We start from the raw sequence: 19299 nt of genomic DNA on the forward strand, positions 1-19299 counted from the left end.
TGTGGGGAATGTGGGAAGACATTCCGTCAGAGCTCCTACCTGATCATCCACCAGAGGATCCACATTGGGGAGAGGCCCTATGAGTGTGGGGAATGTGGAAAGAGCTTCAGAGACAGCTCTTCCCTGATTGTCCACCAGAGGATCCACACAGGGGAACGGCCCTATGAGTGTGGGGAATGTAGGATGAGTTTCATCCAGAGATCCCACCTGATCGCCCACCGGAGGATCCACATTGGGGAGAGGCCTTATGAGTGTGGGGAATGTGGGAAGAGCTTCAGAAACAGCTCTTTCCTGATCATCCACCAGAGGATCCACTCTGGGGAGAGGCCCTATGAGTGTGGGGAATGTGGGAAGAGATTCATTCAGATGTCCAGCCTGATCGTCCACCAGAGGATCCATACTGGGGAGAGGCCCTATGAGTGTGGGGAATGTGGGAAGAGCTTCAGCACGAGCTCTAACCTGATCCGCCACCAGAGGATCCACACTGGGCAGAGGCCCTACGAGTGTCCCGCATGTGGGAAGAGGTTTCAGACCTCAACCAGTCTCCTCCTCCATGAGCGGATTCACACAGAGGAGAGGCCTTTCCGCTGCCCTGACTGCGGGAAGGGCTTCAAGCAAAACTCTGACCTCGTCAGGCACCGGCGCATCCACACCGGGGAGAGACCCTATGAGTGTCCTGAGTGTGGGAAGAGCTTCACCCAGAGCTCTCACTTGACCAAACACCAACGGAGCCACCAGTAAGAGAAGCCCTGCTCAAGCCCCAGCTGCAGGAAGAGCTTTGTCTTCTGCTCCAGCCTTATTACCTAAAACCTCATGGTTTTACTGCTATTTGGGAGGGGTCTTTTGTGTTTGGGAGCTATTCTGGATGATTTGATGCTTCAGGGGTATTTGGTACAGTTTCTTTCACCATTTTGTATTTGAAAAGCCAAGAGGGTTCATGCAGTACCTCAAAACCACTCGATTCCACTGAAAAGTACTCAATCTCACCCCATAGTGGGTCAATCGCTGCCCAAAATCACTCAATTCCACAGCTCCTCAGGGTGGGATGACATTGGAAGGGGATTGGGCAAAGTGGGATGCTGTTCCGGAGAGGTGAGATGGGCATTGGGCAGGGCAGGATGGGCGGGATGGGAATTGGAGGGGTGGAATGGTGGAAATAGGGCTTGGGAAGGGGGTCTTGATGTCCAGGAGGGTTGCGATGGGTTTGGGTGCGGATTGGGAGGGTGGGGCAGGGTCTGGAAGGAGACAGTCAAAGGTTGGGGGTGATGAAGGGAGGGGGAACTTGTTCCTGAGTGGGTTTTTGGGTATTATATAACAGGATTATTTCTCATGAGCCTTGAGACAATAAAGAAAAAGGGGGTTCATCCTTTTGGTGTGGTGCTGTGTGTTGGGATTTGGGGATTAATTTCTTGTATTATTGTTACCATTAGATGTTTGAATTATTTATTAGTGTTCTACTTCTAAATCTGGCTGGATGGCATCTCACTGAGAAGATTCTCTTCCTTCTCGCAGTGGGATTAAGCTGTAGTCGCTTCCAAGTTTCCATGACAGCCTTGTGAGGTGCGGATTGATTCCACAACTCAAATAGTTATGAAGTAGGTATGTGTTTATTCCAGCTGGGGTGCATGGGGGGTAGCCCCTCCAAAGGCATGCACCCCGTCAGCAGCACTTCACTAGGTTTATATTAGGTTACAGGTTACATATGCAGAAAGTTGCACAATGCCCCTATACATATTCATTACCTATCCCCGATTAGTATTATAATGAGTTCAAAGTTCATTTAAATATGTTCACGCAAGCACAGTGTCACAGATTAATTGTGGGCGAGGGTCCTGAAGATGAAGTTGGTAGTCTTCCTCAGGATGAGCTCTTCACCCTGTTCCCTTGCACATGCTCCCTTGGTTCTTGGTCCAAGTCCAAGCCTTAGAACTAACTTGTACCAGTTCTGGGGCCTGAGAGCAGGATGTTTGGTCACACTCAGTAGTTTTTCTCAATTATTTGGCTTTCTCCTCAATATCCTCCCCAATACTAGGTAGGCACAAAATCATTAAGTGAATAATACATTGTCTTCAGCAAGCAAATCTTAGTAATCATTATCCAATCTCTGGCCTTCTGAATCAGCTAAAAAACATAATTATTATTATCCAGCTTCTAGTTCCCCTAAATTAGTAAATTCTAGCCCGCCCTAAATCACTTGGGAATTGCTGGAGCCAGGATGTGGGGAGCAGCTGTTGGAGCTGCAGGGGCTGATGTTTAAGGCTTGGAGCCTCCAACGGCTGTGGGCTTTGCTCCTCTCCCGCTTTACATTGCACTGTGCCATTGTTCAAGAGACTAAAGCCAAGGGAGGTGATCCTGGCGCTGCCTGATTTCCTGCTGCTGACAGCAGCCACTGGACCCTGTCCCTGACTCGGGTGACTCCTGGATGGGGCAGTGCAGGCTGTGCTGGACAGGTGCCATGGGTGCCTGGAGGTGGCTGTATGGTCGGTGTTGGCTGGTGGCACAGAGTCCCGGTGGGGTGCGATGCTGGCAGCGGCAGGGCTGCGGCATGCTGGGGCTGCGGCTGCCGGGGCTGGGGCTCCCACAAGAGCCCGTGGGCCAGCAGGTGCCCGAGCTCAGCCCCTGCCCAGGCAGCTGTCCCTCAAAGCCTGGCGTTCCCTGAGCATGGCGGGAGCAGGCATGGAGCTCCCCGGACACCCCCTGCCCAAAGCAGCCGCAGCAGGGCCGGCAGCACCTTGGGCCAAAGGGGGCTCAGCCGGCGCCGGAGGCTCTGGGAGCTGAGCTGCTCCAGCTGTGAGGAAATGTAGAGCTCCCAAGCTTTAGAAATTCCCAAGGCCAGTGCCTTGCTTGGGCGGTGGAGCAGACCCATTCCTGATGTGCCCTGTTCTTCCCAAGAGCTGCTGAGTCTCCTGGGTGGGAGGTGAAAAGGGGGTGAATGTCTTTACAAACGATGAGAGAACCGGAAAGAACCAGTCAGGTTCTGGAGAGAAACGACAGGGGCCTGTAGGAACATCAAACTGTGCAGGTTTGTTTACAGAACCTAGCTCAGCCTGACCTTGTGAACTTTAGGGAAAAAGGCGTAGGATTGAAAGATTTATGAGGATTAATTTCTTGGCCCAGGGTGGGGTCAGAGCTAATTTTAGTGATCAGACAATGCATGATGCGGGGTGGCGGATACACGTCAAAGGGGGAATATGTAGTAGGTGGGTTGGGAAATGTGTCCCTTCCTAGTGCCTCAGCCAATGGGGAAAGGCAGAGGGCAACACATGATCGGCAGTTTCAGATTAAAAAGAGGCTGCACCCTCCAGAAACTCGAGAGAGCCCACGCAGGGGAATGGCAGAGCGAGCTTTTTCCCTTTATACAAATGAAGTGGATTTTTGCAGGACTCCTTTTGCTCCCTTGTGGACACTGGCCTTTGGCAGTGTGATTTTCCACACACAGATGTCCCCAGGGGAGGTCGCTGGTTATGTGCCAGGGCAGGGAGATGCTCCCAGGTGCTCAGCAGTGTCTGGGGTGCTCTGGGCTACAGTGCAAATGGAGATTTTTCTTCCCCCTCTTGCCGTGGATTTGTGCTCCCCCTGCCGCGGTTGCTCAGGGGACACGGCTGCTCTCTGCCCTCATTTCACATAGAGCCAAGGCTGTGGCTCTGCTGGGCCTCCTCACTTGGGGACACCTGGCGAATAGATTTCAGAACACTTCCGTGTATTTGCAGGTAATACTTTTGCCAGCAAAAGGGCTTGAAATGGGAGTGTGGGTAGTTGAGTGGCTGATTTCTGTATCAGGAAGAGGCAAATTTAGATGTGAGTAAATCCATACCTCACCAGATCATTGCTACTTTCTTGTGTCTCCATACAAAGTAAGTCCTAACTCACTCTGCTCTCTGAACAAGTGTAATGAATTGAAATAACTCTGTGTTACTACCACCAACACGAGAGCATAACTAGAAAAAAAGATTTGTTGTCATCACAAGGCAAACATTTGTGTATCCATTGGAGTAACAGAATGACACTGAGCAGTTTCACGGCACATTGATGATTGAACTGTGAGGCTGCAGCAAAAGCAGTGGGGCTGGAGTTGGTGTGTGACCTGTGTTATGGACTTTTGAAGCCATGGATGCCTGGTGACGAGACAGGGCTGTGATGTTCCTGTGCAGCCAAGAGAACAACAGCTGGACACCAGCCTCACATCTGCATCCCAACAGGAGCCCACCCTGGGCAGTGGCAGCCCAGAACCCCCCGCACATGTGCCAGGTTCATCCCACAGCGTGGGCAGCAGGGCAGTGAGGACATCCTGCCTCTCTTCTCCCCTCACAGGACACCCCAGCTGCAGGGCTGCCTCCAGCTCTGGGGTCCCCAACAGGAGAAGAACAGGGAACTGATGGAGCAAGTCCAGAGGAGCCCACGAAATTGCTGAGGGGACTGGAGCACCTGCTATGTGAAGACAGGCTGAGAAAGTTGGAGCTGTTGAGCCTGGACACCTGAGAAGGTTGTGTGGAGACCTCCCAGCACCTTTGCAGTGTGTGAAGGGACTACAGGGAAGCAGGAGAACAACTCCTTGTTGGGAGCTGTAGTGACTGGACAAGGGGATGGGTTCAAACTGAGAGTAGGAATGGATTTGATGTTAGGAAAATATTATTTCTTGTGAGTGTAGTGGGCAATGGCACAGGCTGTACAGGCAGAGAGGCTGTGGATGCCCCAGGCCTGGAAACATCCAAGGCCAGCTTAGATGTGGTCCTGAGCATCCCAGTCTGGTGGGAGGTCGCTCAGGTTGGAGTGAAATCATCTTAAGGGTTCTGTCAAAGCCAAACCATTTGAGGATTTGGACATTCTACGATCTTGAGCCCCCAGTGCAGTCGCCCTGGAACTCCTGTGACATCCCAGCTCCCAGAATTGTGATGTCACAGCCCATGTTGCAGGTGCAGCCTCCAGCTCCTGCTGTTGAGCACAACACTGACCCTGGAGCCAGCTAGGAGCCCACCCTGCACTCTATTCAGCTGCTCCCAAATACTGCCATCAGTCCTGAGTTCATCCTGCTGCCTGGATATCACCACCAATCCCGGCAAGATGTGCTCTCCTGTCCCAGTGGAGGTACAGTGCCATTCCATGGAGCTGGGCACCCCTGACTGCCCGGGCGGGCTGGGGCCCTGTGGGGATGCAGTGGGACAGGGACCCCACCGTGAGCTTGAGCTACCTGATGTGGCCTGCCAGAGATGCTGAGGAGGCCATGGAGGTGGACATGGTAATGGATATTAAGGACATGATGGAGGTGGATGAGGAGGATATCGAAGAAGAGATGGAGGTGGATATGGAAGAATATGTGGAGGAGATGGAGGTGGACGTGATGGAGGAAGATGAAGCCATGGAGGTGGATGAGGAGGACGAGGAGGAGCCGATGGTCCTTGGATGAGAATGGAGGCCCAGCAGCAGGACAGGCAGGTGCTCCCCATGCCCTGCCCACAGGCACTGTGGGTCCCTTGCCGCCAGGCTGGGGCTGGGCTGGGTGGCCCTGCTCAGGACACAGTGCCTGAGGAGACCCTGGATTCTGGTGGCACAAGCACCACACCCCCTAGCCTGCCCTGCGCTTGCTTTGGGCCACACCAGCCCCATCCCGGTGCCTGAGGCATGTCTCCCAGCCCCAGCCAGGGTCAGTGCTGGCAGCAGAGTGCCACTGTGCCAGTGTGTGCCAGCCTGGGGGCACAGGGAACAGCCCTCAGGGCTGGGCTGGAGTGACCGTGCTGCTTCCTTTTCTTACAGGACTGATGGAGATGATGGACACACCATCCTTTCCATATGTTCTGTTTGTTCTTGTTATGAACTTTTGTAAATATGTTGATTAGATTTCTCCTTTAAGATAAAACGTTTTACTGTAAATACGTTCTATAGATTGCTGTTGTTATAAAGATTCTTATATTGTAAATACGTTCTGCAGCTTCTTGTTGTTGCTGCTCTTCTGTAAATAAATTGTCATTTGTTTTCCACACCCCAACTTTCTTTGCAATTCCTTTGGGCACATGCAGCATTTGCAGAGTTGTGGTTTCAGTTTGCTCCGTGTTCCTGGGGCTAGAGGTCCCTCCAGGTGCTGGTGTGGCGCAGACTGACTCCACAACTGAGAAAGTTATGAGGTAGGAATGTGTTTATTGCAGCTGGGGTGCATGAGGGGTAGCCCCTCCAAAGGCATGCACCCCGTCAGCAGCACTTCACTAGGTTTATATTAGGTTACAGGTTACACATGCAGAAAGTTACAAAATGCCCCTATACATATTCATTACCTATCCCCGATTAGTATTATAATGAGTTCCAAGTTCATTTAAATATGTTAGTGCAAGCACAGCGTCACAGATTAATTGTGGGTGAGGGTCCCAAAGATGAAGTTAGTAGTCTTCCTCAGGATGAGCTCTTCACCCTGTTCCCTTGCAGCTGGGAGAGCTTGGAGGGAGCTGGGCTGGGCTGAGAAAAGCTGGGAGAGAAACCCATCAGTGTCCATCTCAGCCTGTGTGAGCGTGCAGGGGGAGGACTGAGCCCAGGGCTTCTGGGGCAGAGCCAGGGCCTGGGGAAGGGCTGGAAAACAGGCTAGTGGCCGAGAGAGGAGGCTGCTCTGTGCCCTTGGTGGCACGGACAGAGCAGGGAGGGAGCCCAGGACATTTGTCAGCCTCAGCCTCTGTCCCCAGCCGTTACCAGCCCTGACTGCTCAGCCCAGGTTTGCTGGTGAGTTTGGCTGTGCCCCAGCTCCATCCTGCTGCAGGGCTCAGGGCCTGTTCCCGGCAATGGCCAGCCCTGCCTGGCCTCTCTGCTGGCCCCGAGCCCGGCAGAGCCTGGGGCAGGGCTGGCTGGGAAGGGCCACAGGTGCCACGGGCTGTGCAGGAGCTTGGAGAGGCTGCCCAGCAGGGAGGCCATGGGGGCACAGAGCCCCAGGGGCTGCTGTGGGCACCACGGCACAGGGGCTGTTCCCACCTGGAATGCTCCTGGCCTGGGCTGGGCTGCACAGGGGGGCTGTGTCACCATGGCTGGGGCAGCAGGGCACAAAGGGGCCATGGAGCTGCTGCCGGAGTTGACAGCAAGGCCAGGAGCAGACAAGGAATTTCTTCTCTATTCACACTATATTAGGAGATACTTGGATTCAATATCAATTGGGAATTGCACATAATATTGTATCAACAGGGAAAAAACCCTAAACAAAACCTAAAAAGTCTTTTCCCACTGTTTTTAAAAATATATTTACTTTGAATACACTTGAGAAATCTGCCTAATTAATCACAGAAGGATTGAAAACTTAAATCATATTGTTCCCAAAAGCTTGACTTGTTAAGCTGTTTTGAAAATCAATGAGCCCTGGAGCACTGAATTCCTGAAGATCTGAAGCCTCTGGAGAAGTAAAATTCAGCAGCAACATCTAAGTTGCTGTGAACGTCAGCAGCCCCCACTGAGGCCATCCCTGCCAAGAGACTGTGGGGAGAATGAGCAGACAAGGAGAGCATGCCTGGGGCTGGGAAAGCAGAACGCAGAGGCACCACCAGGTCCAGGTGGGAAATGAACTGTGGAGTGTGGCTGTGAAAGCCCTGCCTGGGCTGTGCCAAGCAGGACAGCCAAGCCCTGACTCCCATGGCCTGGGAATGGGGCTCTGTGGCCTCACAGGATGCTTGTGGCTCTCCTGGGAGCAGTGGGATGTGGGCTGTGCAATGGTGATTGCAGGTGTAAGGCCCCAAACCACTCTCTCAATTAGACCTTTGAAAGGAATTACAGTTGTTTGTGGACTCTGAGTGCAAGACAATATTCCTATGGGAATAATCCCTGGATAGAAGGAAATGTGGTGGCAAAATCCCAATTCTGGCCATGGGTGCCTGGAGGAGAAGGACAGTTCTTTTCCACAAGAAGGAAAGCAGAGAGCCCCAGTGTTTCAGTGGCAGACGAGAAGTGACTCTCAACATGTCAAGGTTTGCTGAAGCAGTCAGGTGGCCCCCAGGAGGCCAAACCAGCCAGACCTGTGCCATGTTCCCTTGGTTTTATGGGGTCCTGTAATGTCACAATGGCCCCTTGCATCCATGGTGGTTCGTGGTGTCACAAAGGTTTTCTTTGGTTCCGCAGTGTCACAATAAACCATTGATTCCATGAGACCATTCTCTGTCACCATGGAGCTTTGGTTCCATGCAGCCCTGCACTGTCACAATGTCCCCTTGGTTCCATGAGGCTGTGACATTTCTTAATATTCTCTCCATGGTTCCATGAGGCCTTGCAATGTCACAATGGACCTTTGGCTCCACGGGGTCTCACAGTGTCACAAAGGTATCCTGTGGCTCCGCAGTGTCACAATGGACTCTTGGTTCTATAAGGCCCCGCAGGGTCCCAGTGGCCTCTTGGTTTGATGAGGTGCTGTAGGGTCACAATGGCCCCTTTGCTTCCATGAGGCCCAGCAGTGTCAAATTGCCTCTTGGTTCCACCAGCCCTGCAGTGTCACAATGGTCCCTTGGTTCCATGGAGCCACACACAGTGACTATGGTCCCCTTGCTTCCATGAGGCCCTGCAATTTCACAGTGGTCTCCATCATTGCATGAGGCTCAGCAGTGTCACAATGGTCTCTCGGTCCCACAAGGCCCCACAGTGTCACCATGGTCTCCTCAGTTCCATGGGGCCCTGGGGTGGTGCATTCCTCCCTCCCCTTCTCAGGCTGCCCTGCGATCTGAGAAATGCTCGTTAGGCCTCAGCCTTGGCCAACAGCCCCTGGGCTCAGCTCCTCTGCAGCTGATCACAAACACTGTCTGCTCCCAGCCACTGCTGCTGTCCAACCAGCTCCTGGTTGCTTTAGGAGCAGCCTTGGGAACTGTTTTTCTCCCCTCAATGGCACAACATCCCTGTTCTCACAGTGTCAAAGAAAGCTGTTGATGCAAAGTGCAGCCAGGATGAAACATTGCTGTCACTAAAGCCCATCTCTTGGGGCCCTATGAACAGGGCTCCAAAATGAGCCCCTTGGAGCTCTCCTGGAGCAGTGAGCTCCCTCTGAGTGGGGCCTCTCCGAGCCGGGAACTCTCCCATTTGCTGCACTCGGGGCATCCCCGAACAACGAGGGACCCTGGGCCGATCCCCCCACTGCTCCAGGCTCAACCCTTCGCCTGCTGGGGAGATGCAAAAGCATCCGCAGTGAGCATTTCCCTGGCCTCCAGGGCAATTTCTGACAGCTGCCTGGCACTGCCTCTTTCTGTCTGTGTGCACACACGTGTGCCTGTGCTCTGCAAATGGGGGAGAAATGCTGCTCTGGGAGGTGTTGAAGTGCCTTGGATATCTGAGTGAGTTAGGCCTGTAAGTAAGGTTCAGTCCTCAGGTATGAGCTAAGTGAAATGCTGCTTAGGGTTTTTCTTCTGCTAAGTTGTTGAGTTTAAGGTATAAGTCAAGGTTAATGTTATAAATTACAATAGGTATAGTTCATTAAATCGTTTAGAAAATAAGTTTTAATTCCTTGCTTTTGGTAAGCTCTGCTTTTCAGTTTTGCTTTAACAGAAAGAGTTCCTGTTTTAGAGCCAAACCGTTCTGCTGAAGGTTTGCAACAATTGTAACTCTTTTCGAAAGGCTGCTCAGCAAGGCTTGTGTAATTCCCACGGGACACAGTCTAACTGCTATGCAAGAAAGAAACCCCCCCAAAAGCCTGTGTACCCCTAATCACTACCAACCAGCGCAGAGAGCGACGATTCCACGGCCAGTCGAGACACCCAAAGGAATGTCAGTCAACACCCACGAGGGGACTCAAGGGAGGGGGTAAAGAGAGCTATAAAAAATGATGATTTGCCATCTTCGGGTGCGGTGCTGTAGGCGTAGCAGGGAGGCTCGCCTAGCCCGTCCAGCACTGTAACTTGGCTGCTATCTGCTTGCTCAATTAATAAATTCTTTAATTAGCTCTACGTCTCTGACTGGTTTTTGAGACCTAACACATAACGGTAAGTAAGGTTCAGTCATCAGGTATGAGCTAAGTGAAATGCTGCTGAAGGTTTTTCTTCTGCTAAGTTGTTCAGTTTAATGTATAAGTCAAGGTTAAGGTAGAAGTTAAGTTCTGTTAAGTTTGAGGGCTGTTAAGCTTTTAGGCCATATTCCTTTTATCCTTGCCCTCACTGTCCTTTTGTCACACACACACACACCCACACCCACACCCACACCCACACCCACACACACACACACGGACAGTTCTCAGTTAATTTCTGGTTTGATTGCCTGGATTTGCTTGGTGTCCTAGGTTGCAATATAGATGTAGTTAAGTATTCTATTACCACCAGCTGTGGGCCATTAGCTGCTATCACCTGCTAATGACCCACTCTGGATGACAGGCAATGGGCCATCCGTTAGCTATTATCAGCTGCTAACGACCCACCCCGCATGACAGGCAATGGGCCATCAGGGACCCACCGTGTGACTCATGGACTTATCTCATCCCATTATGGGATGCTCTGCCCAGGAGGGAGGAACCAGGTGTTCCCACGTGGATATAACCTGGCCTTGGAACTGCCTGAGGGAGCCCTGTCTACTGGATTCCCAGAGGACCAGAGCTACCACTGGATCTTCAGCTGGAGACTAGACCTTCACAGGATCACCGCTTCAACTGGACTACTTCAGTTGGACTGCTACTACCACCCTAACAGGGTGTTAGGTTGTATCTGACTTTGTCAGTGCTTTTCCTTGTATTATTTCACTTATTTTTAAATTCAATCTTGACTTGTGATCTCCCACTGGTTTGTTTTCAAACCAAGACACTTGGTTTTGTTGTTGCTTTTTTCCCCTGGTGTGCTTAACTGTCCAATCAGGAGCAGAGTGACTCTTGGCAAGGAACTTTGTTGTGCTGTCGCTTGACATTAAATCTGGTTTTTGCTGATGCCTTGCTGGGGATTTTTTAAGTGCTCTCAAGCCCTCATTTGTAAGACCTGGGCCAGGCTCTCCTCCTGGGGGACACGGGGACGCTGCCAGGGGGTCCCTGTCTCCCTGTCCCACCCCCCAGGGCCCTGTCCCCCCTGTCCCCATGTCAGGCTCTGGGGGTCGATCTGGTGGAACATCCTCTGGGGGAGGCTGTGGCACTTGGGGGTCAGGGGGGACCTGGGGGGCACGGGGACCCTACTGTGCACGAGCAGCGTTGGAGTTGTCTGGGGGAACTTTGGGGGGTGCTAGGGCAGAGTGACCTCCCCAGGGACCTCCCACAGACCTCCTGTGATGTCACACATCCACTCTGGAATGTCACAGCCCTCTCTATGATGTCCCAGTTGATGCTGCAATGTCACACAACCTGCCCTCGGGTGTCACACCACCGTTCTGTGATGTCACAGCTTGCTCTGGGATGTCACAACCCCTCTGGTATGTCGCCCAACAACCCTGTGATGTCACAGCCCAGTCTGTAACGTCACAGCGTTCTCTGTGACATCACACAGCCTGTTCCTTGATGTCACAGACAACTCTGTGATGTTACAAAGCCACACTGTGATGTCACAGCCTGCTCTCTGATGTCAGACAGAGCCATCCTCTATGATGGCAGAGTCTGCTCTGCAACCGCACAGCCCTCTTTGTGATGTCACAGCCCGCTCTGTGGCACAGCCTGCTTTATGATGTCACATCACCACCATGGGACATTACATCCTGTCCTATCATGTCACACAACCGACCAGTGATTTCACAGCCCAGTCTATGATGTCACAGCCCTCTGTGACCTCACAGCCAACCTGGGATGTCATACAGCCACACTGTGAAAGGTAGAAGTTAAGTTCTGTTAAGTTTGAGGGCTGTTAAGCTTTTAGGCCATATTCCTTTTATCCTTGCCCTCACTGTCCTTTTGTCACACACACACACACACACACACACACACACAAGGACAGTTCTCAGTTAATTTCTGGTTTGATTGCCTGGATTTGCTTGGTTTTGTTGTTGCTTTTTTCCCCTGGTGTGCCTGAACTGTCCAGTCCGGAGCAGAGTGACTCTTGCCAAGGAACTTTGTTGTGCTGTCGCTTGACATTAAATCTGGTTTTTGTTGATGCCTTGCTGGGGATTTTTTAAGTGCTCTCAAGCCCTCATTGGTAAGAGGGTGAAGCAGCCCTGGGCCAGGGTCTCCTCCTGGGGGACACGGGGACGCTGCCAGGGGGTCCCTGTCCCCCTGTCCCACTTCCAGGGCCCTGTCCTCCCTGTCCCCATGTCAGGCTCTGGGGGTCGATCTGGTGGAACATCCTCTGGGGGAGGCTGTGGCACTGGGTGTCAGGGGGGACCTGGGGGGACAGGGGACCCTGCTGTGCACGAGCAGCGTTGGACTTATCCGTGGGAACTGTGAGAGGGGTCCAGACCAGAGTGACCTCCCCAGTGACCTCATACAGCCCCCTGTGATGTCACAGAGCCACTCTGTTATGTCACAGCCCAGTCTGCAATGTCACAGGCAAACCTGTGATCTCACACAGCCTTCACTATGATCACATAAAACTGCCCTGTGGTGTCACAGATCATCAGATGATGTCAGATTGCCACCCTGTGCTGTCACACAGTTCACTCTGTAAGCTCACATCCTGCTGTGTGATGTCATACAGCCACACCGTGATGTCACAGCCTGCTCTTTGAAGTCACACAAACAACCAGTGATGCCACAGCCCACTCTCTGATGTCACAGATCACATCCTGTCCTGGGATGTCACAGCCTGCTCTGTGGGTTTTGTTTGTGTGGTTTCACAGGCCAGTCTGTTATGTCACAGCCTTGTGATCTGTGGGATGTCATACAGCCACATTGTGATGTCACAGTGTGCTCTGTGATGTCACATAGTCCCCTCTATGATGCCATAGCTGGTCCATGAGATCACATAACACTCTGTGTGTGTGTGTTTGTGATGTCACACAGCTGCTTTCTGACATCACAGCTGCTCTGTGGCTCTCTGACACAGCCCCAGAGGTGCCCATGGCTATGACACAGCCCCTCTGGGCCATGGCACAGCCCCTGCCAATGCTGAGCACCTGTGAGCTCTGGGTGTGCCCTGCTGGTGTCCCTGAGATGGCCTGGCAGTGCCCCAGCCCTGCTGGGCTGTGCACAGGAGCTGCTCCTGGGCAGAGCTGTCTCTCTGCAGCGCTGCCGCTTGCCAGGAGCTCCTCTGTGCCAGGAGCCCAGCCCAGCTCAGCAGCACAGCAACAGCACAGGGACTGGAATGACCCTTGTGGGGCTTTGGTGCTGTTTGCATCAGACTCAGTCCCTCAGGGTGTGTGCAAAAAACTTCTCTAGAAGTCAAATTGAGATGGAAACACTGAAGTTCCTTGTAGTTTAAATGGGTTCCTCTAACAGACTCAACTGAGAAAGTGTCCCCAGGTTCCAGTTAGAACAGAACACTGCAGGCAGTGATGGCAAGTGGGGACAAGCAAGGCAAAGGTGTCACTGATGCTGAGCAAACCTGGATATGTTTCATGAATCCAAAGGGCCAAGCCCTGAGCCCCAGCCCCTGGCAAGGCAGATCCTGTCCCTCCCTCATTGCTCAGGGCTCTTCCCAGGGCACTGGGATGGGGGGATGTGCAATGCCAAGGGCAGGACCATGGGGTGGCCCCTGCCAGGCTGCTGGGCAGGGACAAGGAGGCCATGAGGCCCCAGGGCTGCAAGGGTCACTTGTGTCCTGCTGGCCTCAGGGCCAGGGACAGCAGCCATGGCCAAAGTGCTGCACAAGTTGGCTCTGTCAGGGCCTTGCAGCTCCTGCACATCCCTCTGCCCTCTCCAGCCCAGGCTGTCCTACGCTGTCCATGCCCTGTGCCTCTGTCCCTGCAGGCTGTCGTCATCCCCCGGCTGCCCCACCTCGCTGGCCCTTCCTTTGCTGACAGCTCTGCGTCCTGCCTGGCTCTGCCTTGGCACACAAAGCCTTGGGCTGACCCAGACTCCTAACAAACCATGGCTCTGCCTTGATTTCCCTCTGGTATTATGCTGTTCACTAGGAAGTTATTTTATCATTATGGAGAAATATTTCAAAGAGCTTCTAATAAATCGGCATTCCTATTTTAAAGGGTGTATTTGTCCCTTTAGAGAAGATTGCAGCATTCTGTGACTGATATTGATCCAGGGTCTTACCGAAGGAGGTCTGGCTTGGTCAGAGAAGCTGTGCCTTGACGTGGGTGTGGACAACCCTGGTCCTCAAAGCCCAACCTCATCCTGTCTCTCCTCATTCACCTGGAACCTGCTTTGCTTGCACAACTGGCTGCACTCAGGCAAAGAGGGGTTTCTTCTTTTATTTCTTGAAGCTCCTGAGTTTCCCCACTGAAATCAGACACCCTCCTTAAGTGTGTGCCAAGCCCAAGCTGCCACCAAGGAGGTTCCCCTTCCCCAAGGCAGAACCATGCAAGGATAATTTTAGACACACAGGAAGTTCTACAATAAACACAAATCCAGGGTTCAGAGAAGGCAGAATTAGAGCAACTGCTGAAGGGCAGACAAGCTTTGAACTCCTTGCAGCTCAAAGCACCAAGGGGATTGTTGAGAGGTGTGTGAGTGAGCCAAGAGTGAAGGGAAGGGAAATGCAGAGAGCCCTGGAAGTGCTTGTGTGCAGACAGGCTGCTGGGAAGGGCACTGCAGCCCTGCCCTGGGCCAGCTGTGATGCTGGATTCTCATGCCAACCTGCACTGGGCCACTGCAAGGGGCTGTTGCCATGGCCACTTCACTGACCTCACGGCAGCAGCCCATTGCTCAGGGCTGGTGTCACTGCCCAGAGGCACAGGGGATCCATGGCTGGGGTTTGTGCCATGGCCACCTGCCCTGTGCCGCGCTGGCTGGGCAGGCGCCGCGGAACCAGCAGCAAAGCCCAGTGCCAGGGCCAAAGGCCAGGTGAGCCTGACAGAAAGGGTCAGTGCTGGGGACTGTTTCCATGGCAACCATCGCTGGGACACCACACCTGGGTCACCTGTCATGGCAGTTGCCATGGAAACCCCTTGGAGGGACTGATGCCAGGGACACTTGCACTGAGACCCTGCTGGGCTTGGGTGCCATGGCAACCACCATAGGGCATCATTGGTCCAGAGGTTGCCATGGCAACCAGCACAGAGTCCCCCTTCCTACTCTCCAATGCCAGGACAACCTGCAAGAGACACTTTGCTGAGGTTGGGTCCATTGCAAACAACCTTTGCCCTGCTGGGATGGGGATTGTCACGGTCAGAAAGGAGCCTGTGGAGCCGTGGTGATGCTGGATGGCCATGGGGTGCTGCTTTGGGTGGGGCAGAGGGAATTTCCTTCCCAGGGCTTCCTTGGGGCTGTGCTTTGGGGCTGTGCTGAGCACAGGGTTGATCACACACAGATGGTTTTGTTCTCACTGAGCTTGCACAGAGCCAAGGCCTTTCCTGCCCCTCGTCTGGCCACGCTGGGGAGGGGCTGGGGGTGTGGGGGAGGTTGGGAGGGGACACAGGGGGACAGGTGACCCAACTGACCCTGGGGATATCCCAGACCACAGGACATCACGCTCAGTGTATAAAGTGGGGGGGGGGAAAGGAGCAAGGGGGGACATTTGGAGTGATGTTTTTTGTCTTCCCAGGGAACACTTAGGTAGGAGGATATCCTGTTTTGCTGGTGGTCAGGGTCAGCACCAAAGACACAGACACCAACTGAAGGAACAGTGTAATTTATATAATGCAAAAGTGCAAAGAATGACAAAAGGATAAGTTCAGCAATGTACAAAATCATTTGCAAAGAATTTCAAAAGGAGAAGCTCAGCAAGGCACCTAATCATTCCTACCAAAGATTGCCTGTAATGATTTAGAAATATCCATCACCAGTTACCCTCAGACTTTACCATCACCCAGCCCCACACATCAGCTGGGGAAGCTGTCACAGCCAAGGACTGCAGAGCCACTCTGGACACTGGGAATTCCTGCAGCTGTGTCCAGCCACAGGTGAGGCTCCAACCTCGCTGTGAGAGGGCCCAGCTTGGAGAGTGCTGAACAAACAAACTGACAGCACTTCCAGTGCAGGAACAGCTGGATTCATTCTGCTGTTTGGTTTCTCCCAAAGCCTGGCCAGGGCTCAAGGAGGAACCAAGGGAGCTGACTTTGACCATACACCCCCAAAGAAAGCCTGATTTGGCCTTGTCTGGTTTCTAAATACTGAAAGGTAAAACCAGGTTTCACAATGAACAGCTAAAAAGACCATTTTGGTAATATTATTTTGTTAATTAGCAGATACAAATATAAACTTTGGTTGTAAGGTTCATCTAGAGATCACCTTTGGCTCAGGGCCTGTTGTTCAGGCCTTGGTAGTTCAATAAGTCCTTTGACCCACAGATAAACTACAACCTTCATAACAATTCTTTCAATAATATAACTTTACATTTAGGTATTAGGCATAAAGGCATAGCCTCTCGCTCTCCAATTAAATGCTCTTTAGGTTCATTACTCAGACCTATAATTGGCAATCCTTTTAAAACATGCCTCATTAGTTGCTATTCTCTATGCTATCTATCAAGTCTTCCTTTTTTCTTGAGACTCTCTCTCTTTTTAGACAAATCTGAATTCTCTATTTTCCAGGAAAAACTGTTACAACAACTCTAACATGGAATCATAACACACCAAGTGCACACACTGCAATGATTACAGTCACTGCCACAAATGCATTTCACAGCAGCCTCCAATTTGGCAGCCATGAAGCCAATCCCACCAGGGAGAATTTTTTTCTTTCTGCCACTCTTCTACTGTTCTTTCTATTGAGGTCATTCCTGACTGTTGGACTCCAAACCCATCACTGATACAAGTGCCACATTCCTGTCCTAGAATAGCAGAGATTCCTCCCTGGACAGAAGGCAGATAATCCAAGGCCATGTGGTTCTGTAGAGCTCCCATTGGTGTTTGTTGGAGCTCATAGGATGTGCTATTCAATATTTTAATAGCATCATTTGCTACTTCTTCTAATAATCAATTTAGCTCCTTAATATAAACTTCATAGGATGAGGCAGCACACAAAGGGCACAGGGTGAACCAGAATCTTTGGCTTTCTGAAATCAAAGGCACTCTTTGGGTGCAAAATGTTCTCTTGGCCCCAGCTCTTCCCTGTGGTTGTTGCCAAAGTACCCAAAAGGGTGGCACTGCAGCTGAGAGTGGTGTAACACTGACCCTGAGCAGCTCCAGCACCCCAAGCTCTATTGACTTTTTCAGTAATGCTAAACCATATAAATCCTTTCATATTTTGGCCTCTAACTATAACAGGGTAGGTTTCTCCTGAAGGGAAATCTTACTGAATCCTGTAAAACTGATCACTGTATTCTTTTGTTCCACAGTATAGTTTTCTCTAACTGTCCCTTCACTGACTCCGTTACAAGTCAGAGCCCATTGAGAGAGTTCTGCCACCCCACAGGATGGGCCCTGCAAGGGAATCCCATTCCTCCCAACATTGATTGAGAACAAATCCAGCAATAAGTTACATTGAGTATTTTAGCTACCTTGATCTTTACATTTTCATACGAATTCTTATGACTAATCCCTTGGTGAAACTCCAGAGGTGTTTCTGGCAAACAAAGATTCTGGTTGACTATCAAGATACATCTTATAGGCATAAGTAGTTCTTTAGTGACAAGTGACTTTTTCTTCAGTCTCACTCAGGTTAGGAACAATAATTCCATTGTCCATGGAGCTGGCTCCTTTTCAATTCCACAATAATGCCCCAAGGTCCTTTGCTGTTCAGCTTCACTGCGGTGTCTGTGGGTAACAAGGCTTGGTGGGGTCCTTTCCCCTTCGGCTGGAGAGCTGCCAGCTCCCAGTCCTTGAGGTGCTCCAGGCTCCTGGCTGGAATTCCTGTGGAAGGCACTCAGGGTCACATCAGCCTTCACATGGAGCCCTGTGGATCAGAGCATTTTCCAAAGGGAACGTTGGGGCAAACAGGGAGATTTGGTCTGGCAGGATCTGTAAAACAACATCCTATAACATCTACTTGTTCTCCCATAGAACATTTGGCTGCAGGGACATATTCCCATTGTTCCTGCCCAGGTTTCAGGATTAAAACTGTGTTTTAGTTTAATTTCCCCAGAGCTGTTCCTTCAGCTGGCTCAGGAGGGCCAATTGGCCTCTGGACCCATACTGTGGCTCCATTATTAGGACTGCTGCATCCAAACCCTTTGTCTCCACAGACAGTGGTGATTTGAGGTGGATCTTTTTTTTTTTTTCCAAATGTCTTTAAAACCACAATGTCAATAATCATACTACCCTGTCATGGGGTTGAATAATTCAATTTTGTTCCCTGTTGTTTAACAGAATTCAATTTCTCCTTGATAATCTGCATCAATTCCTCCTCCCATGACATGAACACTTTTCAAGGCCAAGCTCCAGTGAGCGGTTATCAAACCAAAGTGTCCTGGAGGAATCTGAATTCCTGTTTTGGTATTGATAACTCTCATTTGCTTCTGATTTATCCTCATTAAATCGAATGCATAAAGGTCCAGCCCTGCAGCTGCTGGAGTGGACCTGTAAGGGGTTCTCCATCAGGACACATTCCCATCTCCTCATTTTTTCAACTGTTCTTTTAACAACCCCTTTATCTGTTCAACCAGTCCTGCAGCTTGTGGACAGTCTGGTATATGAAAAACCCAGCAGCCTTAATCGCTTTATTTTTACAGTAACAGACAAAGCATTCCATTTCACAGTATCACCAAACCCTATAAAAATTGCCAATTTCATCCCTTCCTCCTGTATTTATTGTAAACAATCTCACAATGTTTACCACTGACCTTCAGGTCCTGGCCAATCATATTCTGTAAGGTATTTAGAGTTACATTCCTGAGCAGCCAAAGTTAACAAATGTCACCATTTTATATATATATATATATATAAAATTATGTTGTGATATTTATATTTATACTTATATTTATATAAGATTTTTTTTCATGATATATGAAGTTTTTATTATAATATATATGCATAGAGTTATTATGTTATTATTATTTCACTTGCGCAGATGAATCTGAGCTCAAGATTAAAAACTCCTTCTGTCACTCCATGTGGGAGCATCCCACCAATGGTTCCTTTTGTTGGTGCTTTTTACAATATCCTGTTAACAAAATCCATGTATGTCTTCCCAAACACACAAGATCTTTCCCTTTTTCAAAACGCAATTTTTGGATGCATTTTAAGACATCCACCGGTTCAGCTGCTTTTAACCAACTTCCCCATTGCTCACACAGTGCTCTGACCTCAGCCCACTCCAGAGCCAGCAAACCATAGGGAAGGTCTTCCCATCCAGGAATTTCAGACAGGACTGATTCCTTACATTTACATATAAAAAGTAAAAATTTGTTGTGATCTGGACAGACTATGCCAATTTTGTTTTGCCAGTGGGCAGGGCCAGCACCAAAGACACAGACA

General features: G+C 50.9%; 1 protein-coding gene across 1 annotated transcript in view; it reads left to right on the forward strand.

Moving 5' to 3' along the window:
• The window catches only part of LOC146420171 (uncharacterized), a 482891-nt gene that overhangs the window by 95462 nt on the left and 368130 nt on the right, over positions 1 to 19299 (forward strand). Inside the window, 1 exon segment of the mRNA XM_085048543.1 lies at positions 40 to 737. Coding sequence (XP_084904669.1) covers positions 40 to 737 — 698 coding nt within the window.

This window comes from Lichenostomus cassidix, unplaced genomic scaffold, assembly GCF_008360975.1.
Source record: "Lichenostomus cassidix isolate B80296 unplaced genomic scaffold, HeHo_3.0 HiC_scaffold_44, whole genome shotgun sequence".
Classification (NCBI taxonomy): domain Eukaryota; kingdom Metazoa; phylum Chordata; class Aves; order Passeriformes; family Meliphagidae; genus Lichenostomus; species Lichenostomus cassidix.